The 19,235-nt window shown below is 43.1% G+C and overlaps 2 protein-coding genes across 2 annotated transcripts in view; one reads left to right on the forward strand and one right to left on the reverse strand.

Annotated features, from left to right (window-relative positions):
* The window catches only part of LOC120054892 (angiopoietin-related protein 1-like), a 45,673-nt gene extending 32,982 nt beyond the window's left edge, over positions 1 to 12,691 (reverse strand). The window contains exon 1 of the mRNA XM_039002607.1: positions 12,400 to 12,691. The gene's annotated coding sequence lies outside the window, so the exon portion shown is untranslated. The remainder of the gene's footprint in view (positions 1 to 12,399) is intronic.
* LOC120054266 (ras-specific guanine nucleotide-releasing factor RalGPS2-like) overlaps positions 1 to 19,235 on the forward strand; it is an 89,163-nt gene that overhangs the window by 58,944 nt on the left and 10,984 nt on the right. Inside the window, exons 8-11 of the mRNA XM_039001689.1 lie at positions 16,407 to 16,544; positions 16,622 to 16,712; positions 16,839 to 17,042; positions 17,212 to 17,363. Coding sequence (XP_038857617.1) covers positions 16,407 to 16,544; positions 16,622 to 16,712; positions 16,839 to 17,042; positions 17,212 to 17,363 — 585 coding nt within the window. The remainder of the gene's footprint in view (positions 1 to 16,406; positions 16,545 to 16,621; positions 16,713 to 16,838; positions 17,043 to 17,211; positions 17,364 to 19,235) is intronic.

Consider the following 19,235-nt stretch of genomic DNA (forward strand, 5'->3'; position numbering starts at 1 on the left):
GCAGTGATTATCATGTCACCAGAAAAATACCCTTGATATTTATTGAAAGGAGCATCAAGCTCATCACCTTGCACTTTCACCACCCTGTGAAATTCATCATTCATATCTGTAGCCTGTTAAACTGCATGCTTTCTCGACTAGTCGTAGTGGAAGGACCACACGTCATCGTGTGACTTCAAGTTTACTTCAATATGATGATGATTATATCTATATTTGCGCATAAAAACGTTTACACTGACATTTCTCGTATGATTAATTTTACAGACACTAAAAGATCCCACCTTGTCTAGTATGTTTTGTTTTGTCTACATTTGGAAAGTTTTCATCAGGCCTGCGATGACTTTTCTTTATCCGACATGTACTTTACTCACATAAAAAGGTTTGATGGAAACCTGGTTATTGAAAAGCATACACACACATCGCTCTCTAAAGGCAGCTATACTGATCAAAAATATAAACGCAACACGTAAAGTGTTGGTCCCATGTTTCATTTGACTAATTTCGTTATGTGAAATGTAACTCATTAAAATCTTTGAAATTGTTGCACGTTTTATATTTTTGTTCCGTGTAGTTTAGCAGCTCCTTCATCCATGCCCATATTGCGCCATTATCAGGCTCCCTCTGAGAGACACTGCAGGGGCAGAGGTGTCTGGAATGTGACAGGTAACATTACAGGACGGACTCACTCGCAATCCTCATCTCGATTTTCTGTTCTCTCTTTCTCTTTCTCACATGCACATGTTTCTCTCATCCATCATGCTTGCACTCTTGCTCTCTCTCCCCTGAGTGTCACTGTTTTTTTACTCTCTTTTCATCTCTGTTTCTCCCCCTTCAGGGTCATTTTTTCCCCTCTGGGGTGGTTCTTAGAACTAGAACACCAGAAGAAAGACATTCCAGGTTGTGAGAGAGGAGTTTTACTGTTTTTAACTCCATACAAACCCATACACATACCTGTTATTGTCCACTGTCATTACATTCTGTCTCTCCCCCTCTCTGTCTACACTAAGTAAAGCACAACACAACAGTAGATCATCCAGACCAGACCTGTCAGTGGCCTGTACTCTGTGTGTCAGTACACTGTGCCCTAACGCCTAGTGAAGGCCTACAGGAAGGGTCTGTAGCAGGGGGCAGAATGTAAACCGAACCAGCTCTCTACTGAGTCAGCTGCAGACTACCTCACAAATGGCACCTTATTGCCTATTTAGTGCCCTACTGTCAATAAGGTATTTGTTATTTATTTTTAATCAATTTGGAAAAAATGATAACCGGTTTCGCTTTGTCATTATGAGATATTGTGTGTAGGTTGATGAGGATAAACATTTATTTAATCCATTTTAGAATAAGGCTGTAACGTAACAAAATGTTTCTGAATGCACTGTATATGGAATACGGTACCATTTGGGACATACAGAGACTGGTGGAGGTTTGAGAGGTTAGTGTATAGAAAAGCTGAAGAGAAGTGTCTCTTTCAGTAAGACATCCAGGCCAGATTAAATCTCAGTCCAACCAAAGCCGATTAAACCAAAGCAACTCCGACCTGCACAACACACCCAGAGCCGCATAACTGACGAGGGAGGTAAATACAGACTGACTGTTAGATGGAGAGTTGGATCTGGAGGAAGTGGGACATGCACTACTCCTCTCCCTGGCTGTCTCCAGAACACTACGCCCCAACAATCACCTACAGTATAGTACGGATGTAACACTGTTCTACCTCTCTTCTGACTTGCTCTCTCGCTGTCCCCTTTGTCCTCTCCTACCTCCCTCTTTCTGGGTCAGTATTGAGGCTGTAGTAGATAATGGGTGGTGACAGAGGTGAGGGAAGATGGACAGACTTGGGAAAGCAGAAAACACAGCCAGTTAGAAATCTCAACCCTTTCTTTCCCTTTCTCCCCCTTCTCAACTAAATTTAATAAAAAGAGAAGTATTTTTGGCTCAGGCACCACTGCGGACGGTTCGTGTATCCCCTAACAGATGTCGCAATGTCCAACCCCAGCCAAAGGAAAACTAGCTTAGTGGTGTGTGTGTGGGTTGTAACTGTGCCAGTATGTTCTGGAACTGCCCTGGCCTGTCCCCCTCTCCCAGCCTTACATGATGGAAACAGTGTGACCTCCATCAGTCTCTCTGGCTGCTCACCTTGCTAATGATTATTAATAGGCAGCTGACCTATGACTTTGGCCACAATCCTTTGCTTCTCTCTCAGCCATATACTCCCGCTCACTTGCACACACATGAGCTGTTAATGGAGAAGTAACGGGACAAGAGACACTCACCATCTCACCTTTTCTCTCTGTTAGGGTATTACTGTATTAGGGCTGTCCCCATTTAGTCGACTGGTCGATTGTTTGGTCGATAGGCTGTTGGTCAACCAAGATTCTTTTAGTCCAGCAGTCACAAATATAATCTTTTTATGGGACATGAGACACCTGTCTAATGGTCCAAGAATAAGGGGAGTGTGGCTCAGATGGAGAACGCACATCTCTCCAGAATGTGCTCGCTTGCCATTTTGTGCATATTAATTGAAGTTATGAAACAATGTGTGCATTGTTTGCTGTCTATCAATTCCCCATTACATATATCACAAGTAGTAGTCTACATTTACATTTAATACATTCCTAAGTCATATAGAGATATAACATACAGTTGAAGTTGGAAGTTCACATGCACTTAGGTTGAAGTCATCAACTCGTTTTTCAACCACTCCCCAAATTTCTTGTTAACAAACTATAGTTTTGGAAAGTCGGTTAGGACATGTACTTTGTGCATAACACAAGTAATTTTTCCAACAATTGTTTACAGATAGATTATTTCACTCATAATTCACTGTATCACAATTCCAGTGGGTCAGAAGTTTACATTTTCTGGAAAATTCCAGAAAATTACGTAATGGCTTTAGAAGCTTCTGATAGGCTAATTGACATAATTTAAGTCAATTGGAGGTGTACCTGTGGATGTATTTTGAGGCCTGCCTTCAAACTCAGTGCCTCTTTGCTTGACATCATGGGAAATTCAAAAGAAATCAGCCAAGACCTCAGAAAAGAATTGTAGACCTCCACAAGTCAGGTTCATCCTTGGGAGCAATTTCTAAATGCCTGAAGGTAACACATTAATCTGTACAAACAATAGTATGCAAGTATAAACACCATGGGACCACGCAGCCGTCATACCGCTCAGGAAGGAGACGCGTTCTGTCTCCTAGAGATGAACGTACTTTGGTGCGAAAAGTGCAAATCAATCCCAGAACAACAGCAAAGGACCTTGTGAAGATGCTGGAGGAAACGGGTACAAAGTATCTATATCCACAGTAAAACGAGTCCTATGTCGACATAACCTGAAAGGCCGCTCAGCAAGGAAGAAGCCACTGCTCCAAAACCGCCATAACATAGCCAGTCTATGGTTTGCAACTGCACATGGGGACAAAGATTGTACTTTTTGGAGAAATGTCCTATGGCCAAACAAATAGAATTGTTTGGCCATAATGACCATTGTTATGTTTGGAGGAAAAAGGGGGATGCTTGCAAGCCAAAGAACACCATCCCAACTGTGAAGCACGGGGGTGGCAGCATCATGTTGTGGGGGTGCTTTGCTGCAGGAGGGACTGGTGCACTTCACAAAATAGATGGCATCATGAGGCAGGAAAATTATGTGGATATTTTGAAGCAACATCTCAAGACATCAGGAAGTTAAAGCTTGGTTGCAAATGGGTCTTCCAAATGGACAATGACCCCAATCATACTTCCAAAGTTGAGGCAAAATGGCTTAAGGACAACAAAGTCAAGGTATTGGAGTGGCCATCACAAATCCCTGACCTCAATCCTATAGACAATTTGTGGGCAGAACTGACAAAGTGTGTGTGTGAGCTAGGAGGCCTACAAACCTGACTCAGTTACTCCAGCTCTGTCAGGAGGAATGGGCCAAAATTCACCCAACTTATTATTATAACTTTTCACCCAATTTATTGTGGGAAGCTTGTGGAAGGCTACCGGACAATGGCTACCCGACAAAGGCAATGCTACTAAATACTAATTGAGTGCATGTAAACTTCTGACCCACAGGGAATGTGATGAAAGAAATAAAAGCTGAAATAAATCTTTCTCTCTACTATTATTCTGACATTTCACATTCTTAAAATAAAGTGGTGATCCTAACTGACCTAAGACAGGGAATTTGTACTTGGATTAAATGTCAGGAATTGTGAAAAACTGAGTTTAAATGTATTTGGCTAAGGTGTATGTAAACTTCTGACTTCAACTGTATATAGTACCAGTCAAAAGTTTGGACACACCTACTCATTGCAGGGTTTTTCTTTATTTTTACTATTTTCTACATTGTAGAATAATAGTGAAGACATCAACACTATGAAATAACACCTATGTATTAACCAAAAAAGTGTTAAACAAATCAAAATATATTTAAAATCTTCTAAGTAGACACCCTTTGCCTTGACAGCCTTGCACACTCTTGACATTCTCTCAACCAGCTTCATAAGGTAGTCACCTGGAATGCATTTCAATTAACAGGTGTGCCTTAAGTTAATTTGTGGAATTTTTTTCCTTAATGCGTTTGAGCCAATCAGTTGTGTTGTGACATGGTGGGGGTGGTGTACAGAATATAGCCCTATTTGGTAAAAGACCAAGTCCATATTATGGCAAGAACAGCTCAAATAAGTAAAGAGAAATGACAGTCCATCATTCCTTTGAGACATGAAGGTCAGTCAATTCTGAACATTTCAAGAACTTTGAACGTTTCTTCAAGTGCAGTCGCAAAAACTATCATGCGCTATGATGAAACTGGCTCTCATGAGGACCGCCACAGAAAAGGAAGACCCAGAGTTACCTCTGCTGCAGATGATAAATGCATTAGAGTTAACTGCCTCAGAATTTAGAGCCCAAATAAATGTTTCACAGAGTTCAAGTAACAAGACACATCTCAACAGCAACTGTTCAGAGGAGATTGCGTGCATCAGGCCTTCATGATCGAATTACTGAAAAGAAACCACTACTAAAGGACACCAATAATAAGAGACTTGCTTGGGCCAAGAAACACAAGCAATGGACATTAGACCGGTGGAAATCTGTCCTTTAGTCGGATGAGTCTAAATTTGAGATTTTTGAGATGCAGAGTAGGTGAACGTATGATCTCCAGATATGTGGTTCCCACCGTGAAGCATGGAGGAGGAGGTGTGATGGTGTGGGGGTGCTTTGCTGGTGACACTGATTTATTTAGAATTCAAGGCACTTAACCAGCATGGCTACCACAGCTTTCTGCAGCAATACGCCATCCCATCTGGTTTGAGCTTAGTGCGACTGTCATTTGTTTTTCAACAGGACAATGACCCAAAACATACCTCCAGGCAGTGTAAGGGCTATTTGACCAAGGATAGTGATGGAGTGCGGCATCAGATGGCCTGGCCTCCACTATCACCTGACCTCAACCCAATTGAGATAGTTTGGGATGAGTTGGACCGCAGAGTGAAGGAAAAGCAGCCAACAAGTGCTCAGCATATGTGGGAACTCCTTCAAGACTGTTGGAAAAGCAGTCCAGGTGAAGCTGGTTGAGAGAATGCCAAGAGTGTGCAAAGCTGTCATCAAGGCAAAGGGTGTCTACTTCGAAGTATCTCAAATATGAAATATATTTTGATTTGTTTAACACTTTTTGGTTACTACATGATTCCATTTGTTATTTCGTAGTTTTGATATCTTCACTATTATTCTACATTATAGACAATACTAAAAATAAAAACCCTTTAATTAGGTGTGTCCAAACTTTTGACAAGTACTGTGTATATATATGGCTGTATGGCCTCTGTCTTTCCCCTTCATTTTGATTGAAGTCATCAGATTTGTGTACCTGTTATGCCCAGCTATGATTGATGGAGCAGGTTCCATCTATATGTCAGTGTTCAGTCTGATGGATAGCAGCACCAGGAAGAGAGGCCATATTTGGAAGCTATTTTATTAATATTTTTTATAGACTATGTATTTCCCAGCCTGACAGTTCCAGCTTCCAATGTCCCATCTGGCCTTCAGACTTTCCCAGTCCCCTTCCAAAACCCCCAAACACACAACACATCCATCTCCCGAAAGAACAGAGGGAAGAGGAGAGAATAGAGGGATCATAGGAAGGGGAGAGGATGCTTTAGCACAGTTGTTAAAGGTTTACTACAAACATGGCCCTGTCAGAACCCTACTGTTCACACACACACTTGGTCCCCCCCACCCCCCTCAAAAAAGCAGTTATCGCGCTTGCTCCCTCTATAGACACACACAAACGCACCATTTGCTCTGTCTCTCACACGCACCCTCAAAATGTTAGCAATTACTTGGAACAGTCAGAGGAGAGCGCAAAGCATCAACATTCCAGGCAACCTCCACACGCTAGACAACATGTCATACTTACAACTAACTGATCGAACCAGAGATGGTAGATGTGGAGGAAGGGATAGAGGGTAGGATTTAGGGAAAGTGGGGTTATAGTGGTCACCTCTTTCTGAGTAGGGTGATTTAAGTCATGGTGTAAACTAGTGCTTGGGGAAATGAGAGAGCGAGACCAAAGGGTTTATGACGTGGAAGTCAATCTAAACCACAACTATAATTGGTCCTGTAGCCTGCATGTAGGATGAAGAGGAAAACCGAGGGAATGAGAGGAAGGCGTTATAACAATATGGTTTTGGTTCTCTGGTTGGATCTCCCAAACCCAGAATGTCTTAAGAGACTGGAGTTGATGTTTTGGTTCTTCTAGTGTGTTTTTTATTTATTTATTTAACCTTTATTTAACCAGGTAGGCTAGTTGAGAACAAGTTCTCATTTACAACTGCGACTTGGCCAAGATAAAGCACAGCAGTTCGACACATACAACAACAGTTACACATGGAATAAACAAACATTCAGTCAATAATACAGCAGGGGGAAAAAATCTATATACAGTGAGTGCAAATGAGGTAAGATAAGGGAGGTAAGGCAATAAATAGGCCATGGTGGCGAAGTATTTACAATATAGCAATTAGACACTGGAATGGTAGATGTGCAGAAGATGACTGTGCAAGTAGAGATACTGGGGTGCAAAGGAGCAAGATAAATAAATACAGTATGGGGAGGAGGTAGTTGGATGGGCTGTTTACAGATGGGCTATGTACAGGTGCAGTGATCTATGAGCTGCTCTGACAGCTGGTGCTGTAAGCTAGTGAGGGAGATATGGGTCTCCAGCTTCAGTGATCTTTGCAGTTCGTTCCAGTCATTGGCAGCAGAGAACTGGAAGGAAAGGCGGCCAAAGGAGGAATTGGCGTGTGTGTGTGAACTGGAACCCTAGTTGAGTTTCAGTTTCAAATGTGGGGGTCTCAGCGTAGTAGGGTGTGGCCCCACTCTGCCTTCACCCCACCCCAAACTCAATCACTCTTTGTGTGTCAAAAGCCCAAGCATGTCTCACACACAAAGCTCCCTCGTGGGCTTCGCCATGTTTGTGTCTACAAGGCTTCCCTTACTCTCTCCATCACACACACTCACTCTCAAGATAACTCTCCTCTCAACCCGAACACAACCTCTATGTACTCCGCTGCACGCACACAGTGTCCTCTGACTCTTGCTTTGTGTGTGCCTGTGTCTTGCGTCTCCCACTGTCCTTTCCCTCCGTCCGCTCACTCTGTCCTCTCCCTTCTCTAACTCTTTGTTCCTTCTCTCTCCTTTCCTACCAGAGTAGTTTTGACTCCACACACTCAACTCCCCTGTTTGATTCTCCCTTAACATTTAACAGATCTTTGAATGAGCTCTTTTCGTCTGCTACAGTATATCACCTTCCTCTCCTCCTTAAGCATATGTTCTTTCCACTGGTGCAGGTAACGGCTGACTGATAGTTATGGAGGGTTTTATTGTAGTTAATACAGTGTTTTAAAGTGGAGCTGACTGCGTTGTAGATATGAAACAATCATAATATCAGTCAAAAATATAAAATTCCCAGTTTATAATTATATAAGATGTTTTAAAATAAGTTCTATTTGATCAAAAATGCCTTGACGTACAGTCAAGTATTTTTGGCAGAATAGATGGAGGCAGTTCAGTGCATGATTAGTATAATTCATCAATACATTTCTTGGTAGCCCCAAAAAATATTGATATCAGGTTGTAAATCACAGATGGCCTGGTACATTGTTTGCTGCCTGCACACATTCAGGATGAACTGTTCCAGTGACTCAATATTTTGAAACAAAAACGGACACCTGTAACTAAAGCTGGGAATGTCAATACAATCAAACTAGCAAGGGCAATGATCACAAATCAGTCATAACGGGGCTAATAGGCTAGCACAGGTGTCGAACACAAGGCATGCGGGCATAAATGAGTCAACAGTTGAGTCCTCTACTTAATGAAATTACAACCTGATGCACTAGCATCGGTGAATTCAACTTCAATTGCGCTGTTTTCGTGTCCCGTTTACTGCCTGCAGGGGAGGGAAAGTGTACAGAAACATGCCACAGTCTTGCAAGACTACCAAAATGTTAAAGTTTGGCTTCGGTTTTTAAAGCTTGACGAATAACCAAAAAACAAAACCTGCAACAAAACACCATGCAAAGGAAAAACATGTAGGCCTATTACAGCAACATTTGAGCAGTAGCTTAGGCTGGCTACTCAACTACAATACATTTTGAGTGCACCATACAGCGATGCTGCATTCAACCACACCGGTGAGCCATGCAGTGCAAAAAAAAAAAAAAAAGTTTAAATGTTACTACAACCTATAGCTAGGTTTCTGTTATTTGCAATAAATACTCTTTGATTAGCATCGCAGCAAGCATGGACACTTTTTTTCTCTTGTTTTAATATGTTTATGCTATATACAGTAGTGGACATTATAAAGGGACATATTTTTTCTAATAAAACAATAGCCAGTTTGGGTCTTAGTTGCACATTTTTTTTGTAAAAACAAATTGGCTATGTCTGGCCCGCAAACTCGTAGTTTTTTTTCAATATGGCCCGTCTGCTGATTGACTCCACGTTTTTAGATTGCTAAATAGCTAACGTTAGCTAGCTAGCTTCAGTCCTATTGATCAAACAGCCATGAAAAGGTAGGTTATCTTGCCCTCAGTTGCTTATGCACATCAGCAAGATCAACTAATGCTAGCTAGACATCCTCCCAACAGCTGGCTAGCTGCTGGGAGGATGTCATGTCATTGGAGTGGGTGAGTGACCAACTTTTTCCCCTCACCGTTTTTAGGTGGCTACAGCTAGAGATTCAGTTGTCATTTTGGTTAGCAAGCAAGAAATGTGAATCACTTTGCTTGCTAAGGCTGAACTTGAACAACTGTTATCCACAGTTAGCATATCTCTTAGTTGTCAATCAGATGTATTTGGCATCGATCAAATTGGCGGGTTTGCAAGTTCCCATTCAGCTGTCAAAACGTAGGTTGGGACAAGCATGCATTGGTAGGCAAGCTGCAGAAGGACGAGCAGGCTACTATTCCCTTCCGTTTATCAGTGGAATTTTGACGGCCAACTAGCTGAAAAAGTGTGAGAGGGTTTATGTATGGTTCCCTTGTTAGATTTTAGCTCATCTCGCTCTGGTCTGGCTAGTGTTAGTTGTTGTTCTTGTTGATGTGCATAAGCAACTGAGGGCAATAGAACCTACCTTTTACATGGTTGTTTGATCAATAGGACTGTGAAGTTCCTAAATGTAGGAGGACACCCGAGGTATTTACAGAAGTCCATTCAGGTGTATTTTGTGGCTTTTGGCGAATGTGTTCTAATGCTCTAAAGTTGCGCTGTTGCTACTGCCTGTAAACACAGTTGAGTTAAAAGTGAATGATGGCAGGCCTGTGTGGCAAATGGCCTATTTGCATAATGTCCTACTGTAGTTCTGATTTGGCTATTGCTATAGAATTTTCAAATGCCTTACTATATGGAATTCCAAACATTCTATGAATTTGTGAAAATGGCCACATCTAAGTGCTCGCTTGTTAACAGATTTTAAGATTTCGTGTTGCTTAATAGGTGATGGATTACAGGCTCAGAGGACAACGCTGTGTGTGTGTGTGTGTGTGTGTGTGTGTGTGTGTGTGTGTGTGTGTGTGTGTGTGTGTGTGTGTGTGTGTGTGTGTGTGTGTGTGTGTGTGTGTGTGTGTGTGTGTGTGTGTGTGTGTGTGTGTACAACTATACTTGTGGGGACCAGAAGTCCCCATAAGAATAGTAAACAAACAAAAACATTTACCAGCTGGGGACATTTTGTTAGTCCCCACAAGGTCAAATGCTATTTCTAGCTCCTTTAGGGTTAGGGGCTAGGGGTAAGGTTAGGGAAAATAGGATTTTGAATGGGACTGAATTGTGTGTCCCAACAAGGTCAGTTATACGAGTGTGTGTGTTGTGGCTGGGTAAACCGCTTGTGGTCAGAGCGAGAGGCGCAAACTGAATCCCTGTTGTGTTTGTGGGCTGACCGCATTGTGTGTTTAAGTTGTTCAGATTTGTGTTTGAGTTGTTCAGAATACACCTATTCCTCAAAAGTCTAAGTTTGAATCGTCTCAAACTTGGGATGTCAAGTCTCGTTTGTGCTGGGAATCATGAGCTCGTGTGTGTCTGTTACTGAGGTAGGGAGAGAGTGATGTTTGGAAGACCGTAGGGGTGTCGTTGGGGCCGTGTGTGGCCCCTGTGGTGGGCAGCACAGGGAGCACCCCACTGTGAGGTATAGTTTTGGTTGGCCCCATGCCTGCTGTTATGGCCAGCCAGCTCCACTAGCTGTCTCTGTAGTTTAACTACAGGACCTTCACAAGCCACATAACCTAAAATTGTTGATAAGGATGGGTTAGGGTTGTTGTAGCCACAGTGCTGACCCATTTAAGTCCCTCAACACATGTGTTTCAGGTGAACTGGGAGCCAAGCACTTCTCCCCCCCCTCCCTCTCCCCCATATCTCTATCTCTGCCGCTGTCTCTGTGTGTCAGTCAGATGAGTTAGTGCTGTGATTTGCTCTGATTTATCGATCGTTGAAAAACCCTCCGCCTCACGAAACGTTTTCATAACGTCTAGCCCTGCCCTCATTTTGTTTTTAAGATCTGCTTTAGCTGTTAGGCCAGTTCACATAGACAGTCTTATGTGAACTGTGTTGCTGTGCTCATACGTGCATTCCCTATCCCCAGTCATACAGCATTAACAGATGTGCATCCAGAGTGAGCGGAGAGTTTTCCATGGATCTCACTTGACAGCAGAGCAAGACAGTGGCACGTAATTGTGAGTGGCGATATCAACGCTAGCAGACCGATATTATAAGCGTTCCAAGCCCCCAGTGTCAGTGTGAGGTTTAGAGTGGTTTCTATCTGATGTCTGGATGGAGGGTTGCGTTGGCTGTAGGATGATGTGGTCAGAGTAGAATTACATTGTATTATCAGGGTTGTTTTTCTTCAAACGACACCATGAATGGAACTTTCTATTAATTCAGAAACAACTCCATTCGCTATCGATTGTCACAAAATGCGTGCGTGTGCGAGTAACATTCAGCCACACACTGTAGAGTATCACCACCTCATAATGTTGACTTATTTATTTAACCCTTAATCTATCCTGGTTAATTTAACAACCATTTCTCATTCTCAGGCAGAGAGGATATTAGGAAACCAAAGCTTAACAGGAGCATGGGTACACACACACACACACACACACCACATCTCTGATCTCTCCATCTGACCTTCTCACTCAATCAGTCACACAATAGAATTATGGAAAAACTACAGCTCGACCGAGATAAGGAAGTTACTCCAGTGAAATACAGTAAATGTCCACTGACTCATTGCTGCTCCCTATATGCTCTTTATTGATCTAGGCAAGTCAGTTAAGAACAAATTCTTATTTAAAATAAAGGCCAAACCCTCCCCTAACACAGACGCTGGGCCAATTGTGCACCGCCCTATGGGAATCACGATCGCCTGTTGTGATACAGCCCGGAATCGAACCCTGGACTGTAGTGACGCCTCTAGCACTGCGATGCAGTGCCTTAGCCCACTGCACCACTCAGGATACTTGAAAGGTAAAGTTTCCATATCCCAATAAAGGCCCAGCAGCAGTGAATGGACGTTTACAGTATAGCGGGTTACCTGTTGCTGAGCTCCTGTGTGTAGCTAGTTCCCTTGACGTCCACATACAGCATGTCTGTCTCAGGCTCTGTGTCTGAGGAGTCCTTCTCACTCACACTGTACAGAGTCTCGCCGTACGTAAGCCTCAAGGTAAAGCTAGAACGATCTAGATACCAGTCCCCTGGAGAAACAGAGCGTTGCTAAACTCCCCTGATTCTTCTGCATCCAGAAAATAACTGCTAACAGAACGTTCTAACCTCTCCTGCAGAGCAGAGCTCTCCCAGCTGCTCACATAGCTACACAACACAATGCATGGAGTGAGAAAGAGGGGGGGGGGGGGGGGCTGCTTACCTAAGTGTGTGTTTGTAAGACCGTATCCTTCAGCAGGTGTAGGTGTATTGACCAGCAATCCTCAGTGAGCCTCGGTGCTCCAGTTCAGTCCCCTCCTCAGGCTCTGCTCATCTACACTTCTCCCATCTTACACAGGTGCTCATCTGTCATGTGGTTAGATCTCTGGCGCTTCAGAATCCAGAAGCTTGCTGTTTGAAGCCTGCTGCCTAGCAAAGTCTCCTCTCTGTGGGCTCAGTGAGGCTGGGGTGAGGGTTTAGAGCTGGAGCTCTCTGTCCATGGCTAAACTACCGGTTACTTCTACTTACTGAGCTCTGGTTCCTCAATGTTTTCACAAATGATTGGCTGGAGAGGGAAGGGAGGGAGAGGAGGGTTTGGAGGAGGGAGGCTGTTTTTCCACCTCCTTTTCTCCCTGTCTCTTTTGGTATGCCCCAGCCCACCTCTGATGTCACTGGTCTGAGAAAAAGAGAGGGGATCAGAAGAACCTCCCCCTAAAAGTTGTTTTTTTAAGGAAAGATGTAGGTAGTTGGAGAAACTTCAAACTGATTTCTTGAACTCTGAACTTACTTTGTTTGGGGTTAGGAACAGCAGACACGCACAGGTCCAGGTCTGCCCCAGTAACCCCCATCCCACTAGTACTCCAAACTCACCAGCCTCTTTCTGGCATACCCCTCTGTGTGAGTCAGAGACTCCGTCCATCCCTTCCTCCCCAGCCTGTAGTGATAGGGTTCATGCTGTGCCACAGTAATTCTGATGTCGTCGTCTCAGGGTTTACAGCAGCTTCCTTTAGACACTATGTAAGACAGACAGCTGTGCACGAGTGGGTGTTTGTAGGTCACACTACTTTGTAGAGAGATGCAAAGGAGGCTCCAGGTGTATGGAGAGACCCTCTTCCTCACCTCCCCTATCCCTCCCGTTTCCTCCCCTCCCTCCCTCAGCCATATGAGATGTCAGAAAGAGAGCAGATCTACATGTTTTGGAAAGTTTTTTGGGGGGGGTGTCAGACTAGTTGATAATTAAACCCACCAGATGGGGAGTTCTATTCATGTACCACACACTTCCAGATAGAACACTGGAATGAGAAGAGGGGGATCAGGGGAGAGGAAAGTAGGAGAAGAGGGACCTTGTTTTACCCTGGGACTTAGTAACTGCTTCCTACTCTTGTCCTAGATTTGTGTGTCCACACACATTCTGGGCAGACTTCACTCTTGCATGACTAACTGTAGTCATCCGTCTGACACGCTATGAAATTACCAGTAATGGCGGTTAAGCCTTTGTTGTCTCTCCCGCTCTCTCTCCCTTTCTCCTTCCCTATATCTCCCTCCTTTTCTCCCCTTCTCTCTCTGCTTCTAGTCAGAGTTTGATGGTATGAAAGGCTCTATGTTCAGTGGTGCTGGGCGGGAGATAAATAGAACAGGGATAGAAAGCAGTAGAGAGGAGAATAGAATGACAGATATATGGAGAGGGAGATGTAGGAGACAGTGTGATGGGAGAAAGCGACAGGCAGTTAAATGGTGCTGTAAATTAATCTCAATTTCCAGAGATGGAAACCAGCTACTGCCTTTGTCTCCTAATGATAATATTTATGTAATGAGAAACTGAGAAGCTTAGAGCTGTAGTACTGTCATGGAGAGAGAGACCAAGATAGATGGAGACATCAAGAAAGAGAGGGAGTTGGCTGGGCTAAGAAGAGGAGTGAAGAGCATGTCATTAACACTATACAGTGCCTTCAGAAAGTATTCACACCCCTTGACGTTTTCCACATTTTGTGTTAGCCTGAGTTTTTCAAATTGATCAAATTTAGATTTTGCGTCACTGGCCTACACACAATACCCCATAACGTCAAAGTGGAATTATGTTTTTAGACATGTTTACAAATTTAATACAGAATGGAAAGCTGAAATGTTTTTTAGTCAATAAGTATTCAACCCCTTTGTTATGGCAATCCTAAATAAGTTCAGGAATACAAATGAGCTTAAGTGGCATGGACTCTGTGTGCAATAATAGTGTTTAACATGATTTTTGAATGACTACCTCATCTCTGTATCTGACACATGTATCTGTACAGTCCCTCAGACGAGCAGGGAATTTCAAACACATATTCAAACACCGATTCAATCACAGACCAGGGAGGTTTTCCCAATGCCTCACAACGAAGGCACCTATTGGTAGATGGAAAGAAAATAAATCTGACATTTGAGTATTCCTTAGCGCATGGTGAAGTTATTAATTACATTTTGGATGGTGTATCAGTACACCCAGTCACTGCAAAGATACTTGCATCCTTCCTAACTCAGTTGCCAGAGAGGAAGGAACCCGCTCAGGTATTTCACCATGAGGCCAATGGTGACTTTAAAACAGTTCCGGAGTTGAATGGCTGTGATTGGAGAAACTGAGGATGGATCAACAACATTGTAGTTACTCCACAGTTCGAACCTAAATGACAGTGAAAATAAGGCCTGTACCAAAAATATATATATATTCGAAAACATGCATTCTGTTTGCAATAAGGCACTAAAGTAAAGCTGTGGCAAAGAAATTAACTTTGTGTTCTGAATACAAAGCATTATTTTTTGGGCAAATCCAACACATCACTGAGTACCACTATTCATATTTTCAAGCATGGTGGTGGCTGCATCATGTTATGAGTATCCTTGTTATCGGCAAGGACGAGGGAGTTTTTAGGATAAAAATAAACAGAATAGAGCTAAGCACAGGCAAAATCTTCAAGGAAAACCTGGTTTAGTCTGCTATCCAACACACTGGGAGACATGCACCTTTCAACAGGACAATAACCTGTTGAGGACAATAACCCACTTGAGTTGCTTACCAAGATGACATACAGTTTTGACTTAAACCGGCATAAAAATGTATGGCAAGGCTTACAAATGACTTTATAGCCACGATCAACAACCAACTTGACAGAGCTTAAAGAGTTTGAAAAATAATAATGTGCAAATATTGTACAATCCAGGTGTGCAAAGCTCTCAGACTTGCCCAGAAAGACTCACAGCTGTAATACCTGCTAAAGGTGATTCTAACATGTATTGACAAGGTAATCAAGATAAAATCAAATTTTGAAAATTATTTTTCTTCCACTTTTAGAGTATTTTGTGTAGATCGTTGACAAAACACATCGAATTAATCCATTTTAATCCCACTTTGTACAACAATGTGGAGAAAGTCGAGGTATGTGAATACTTTCTGAAGGCACTGTATACAGTATAGTTAACACCATCGCTCAACACTCATGTTTGTGTATATATGAATGACTAAATTGCGTGTGTGTGAGAGTGATCAGAATGTGTGTGTTGACTAAGGAGTAGGGCTTAGTCAGTATGTGGTCTGGAATGACCTCTGCTCCCTGGTGTTGTTTTGAATCATACCTCGGTCAGATGGGCCGTGTCCTCAGTTGGCTGGAACAACAGAGGTCTGAGAAATGGAGAGGCAGGGAGAGAAGGAACGATCGGTTGGTCTGCAGGGCAACTAATGCAAAGTTTTTCACTGAGTCAGCAGTTTCTGTTTTCTGTTTACGTTCATGTTTGTGTGTTTGTATGAAAGTAAATGTTGAAGTGATGTTAGTTCCCATGGCAATGGCGAAGGTACATAAAGATGTCGGCCCCCATGTACTTACCACAAATGCCTTGTTTGCCTAGTTCGCCATGTACATTGCTCTCGTTACACTTTTTTTGTAAAGGCATTAGCTCACTACACATGATCTCAATTCTAGCTCCAAGATGGCGGCAATTTGAAAAAACAACTAGATTGTGCTGTTTTACTGGCACATTGAACCATGTTGCACGCCTTTGTTTAGCACTACCCACAGAGTTCTTAAACTATGATGTCAAATCTGATTCCTTCATCTTTATGCACCTTCGCCATTGCATTTGTTACTCTAGTATATGTTAGTGTTCCAGGATTCTACTTAGCCTAGCATCTCTTGTGTTTAATAGTGTTTACCCATGACTGTCTAAAAGTCAGACTGTTTCCCTCTCTCTCACTCTCTGTAGGGATGTATCTGTCTGACCTGACATATATAGACTCAGCGTATCCCTCTACTGGCAGCATCCTGGAGAATGAACAGAGATCCAACCTCATGAACAACATCCTGAGGATAATATCTGACCTGCAACGCTCCTGCACCTACGGTACATGCGCGCGCACGCACACACGCACACACCACTCCCTGCTCCATACCCTAAGACTATTTTCTCTGTCTTTGTAGATATACCAGTGTTGCCTCATGTCCAGAAGTATCTCAACTCAGTCAGGTACATTGAGGAGCTACAGAAGTTTGTGGAGGATGACAACTACAAGTGAGTAGTGGCTCTGTTACATTAATGGAGTTTGATAAGGTGACATTTATTGGAAGTCATAATCAGGTGTGTTTAGTGTCTGCTTCAGGTGTGGCATGTGGTCCTCATGGGTTGTGTTGTGTTCAGGTTGTCGTTGAAGATTGAGCCAGCCACCAGCACCCCTCGCTCTACTGCCTCTAGAGAGGACCTCGTAGGTCCTGACGCTTATGCGTCTCCTCTCTGTGGCCATAAGGGCCCCATTGCAGACGGAACCAAAATCCCTCCCACGCCCCCCTCCCCTAGGAACCTCCTCCCCTACGGACACAGAAAGTGTCACAGCCTGGGCTACAAGTGAGTCACCTCAACACTGCGGACTCACTTTAGCTCACTATAGCATCCATTACCCCATCGTCTGTATTGTATGCCATAATCACCCCTATGAGCTTTTTTTAGGGGGTTTGCAAATTTTACTGCATTGGTTCATTATCATGTTTTTAATAGTTATTTTGTTTCTCTGTAGTTTTATCCATAAGATGAATACGGTGGAGTTTAAGAGCGCTACGTTCCCCAACGCTGGTTCTCGTCATCTATTGGACGACAGCGTCATGGAGAGCCACACCCCTGCAAGAGGACAAACTGAGAGCTCAACGCTCTCCAGCGGCATCTCACTGGGTTAGACACACACAACTGTGTTTTGATTCCTGTCTGTTGTTTTATTGAATATTTGAAACATACAATATACTTGCAGTGAAGCAACTCAACAACTACATCACATTAGTCATCTAACAGCCTCCCATCCAGAGCGACACACCGAAGCAACCAGGGTCAACGCCCTGCTCACGGGCACATCAACAGATCTCCCACCAGCCCTCCAAGATCCCCCCCCTACAGTTCCACAAGATCTGCCCCTCAACCATCCAAGACCCGCCCTCACATTCTCCCCCCCCCCCCCCTGGGAAAAATAAACAAATAAATACAATAATTCCATTCCCCATCCCCAAAACCCCCCCCCATTTTGTGGGTTGCACCAACAACCCACAAAATGAACAAAAGAGGAAAAAAAGACAAAGGAAACCACAATGCAAAAAACAAAAGACATCAAATCAAGGACAACAAAAATCATAACAGCAAGGCCAACTGAATATGTTTGAGTGCATGTATGGCACTATATGTGTGTGTGTGTGTGTGTGTGTGTGTGCATTTGAAGGAGGGTGTGTGTATATTGCATGTGTACAAACACCTGCACAGCATCAGCCTCAGGCAAAACGGAATTAACTTAAACAACACTGCCCCTCAGTGTCATTCAAACGTACTTTTTGTTTTATTTTGACGTAATTTTTTAAAACTTTTATCTTTGACTGTTATCCTATCCCCCGCCCAGCAACTCCACTCCCACTTGTCTCCAATCCCGCATCCCAACCCTCAGCTTCCTTTAGCCCATCCCACCCATCTCTGCTGGCCACACTCTTCAGATTTCTATGCACCATATATCTTTCAACTATGCTGTGAATTTGAACATAGAATTTCAATCTGTCTAATCGAATAGAATCCACAGATTGTGAGTTGAAGATAAATTATTTTCCTAAGAGCATTGGTATATTAGTAATTGACTGACCTGGTCTCTCCAGATATCCTAACACGGAACCCAGACCGGCTGCGCGCGTGCGCCATCGTGCATGAATGTATTTTGTCCCCCTACACCAAACGCGATCACGACACGCAGGTTAAAATATCAAAACAAACGCTGAACCAATTACATTAATTTTGGGACAGGTCGAAAGCATTAAACATGTATGGCAATTTAGCTAGTTAGCTTGCTGTTGCTAGCTAATTTGTCCTGGGATATAAACATTGAGTTGTTATTTTACCTGAAATGCCCAAAGTCTTCTACTCCGACAATTAATCCACACATAAAACGGCCAACCGAATCGTTTCTAGTCATCTCTCCTCTTTCCAGGCTTTTTCATCTTTGAACTTATATGGTGATTGGCATCTACACTTTTACGACAACAACCGGCAAAACATTTCGTCTTTCAATCACCCACATGGGTATAACCAATGAGGAGATGGCACGTGGGTACCTGCTTCTATAAACCAATGAGGAGGTTGGAGAGGCAGGATTTTCAGCACGATCTGCGTCAGAAATAGAAAGGAGTTCTATTTTAGCCCTTGGCGACTCAGACGCTCGTTGGCGCGCGCAATAATTGAATAACATGGATTTCAAAATTTACTTTGCGACACTCGCTTACGCGACGTGTCCGGTCTGGTCAGCATGTAACGGTACTATTTCTAAGGTCAATTTTAGATCAATGTTATGCATTTTCAGCCATTCCTGAACCTGAGACCAAAAACAGGCTACCTGAGGGCAATACCAAAGTAAATGGTCTATTGATTCTGTATCCTCACAACCAAATCTGAAGAGCTTCGACGATTGTATGCCCCAAATATTCAACGTTTTGTTGGTGGCAAGAATTCTATATAATAATTTTAGATGAAAAGCATGAAGTCTTGAATCTTAAGTAAATTTTATATATCAACTCATAC

This window comes from Salvelinus namaycush, chromosome 10, assembly GCF_016432855.1.
Source record: "Salvelinus namaycush isolate Seneca chromosome 10, SaNama_1.0, whole genome shotgun sequence".
Lineage (NCBI taxonomy): Eukaryota > Metazoa > Chordata > Actinopteri > Salmoniformes > Salmonidae > Salvelinus > Salvelinus namaycush.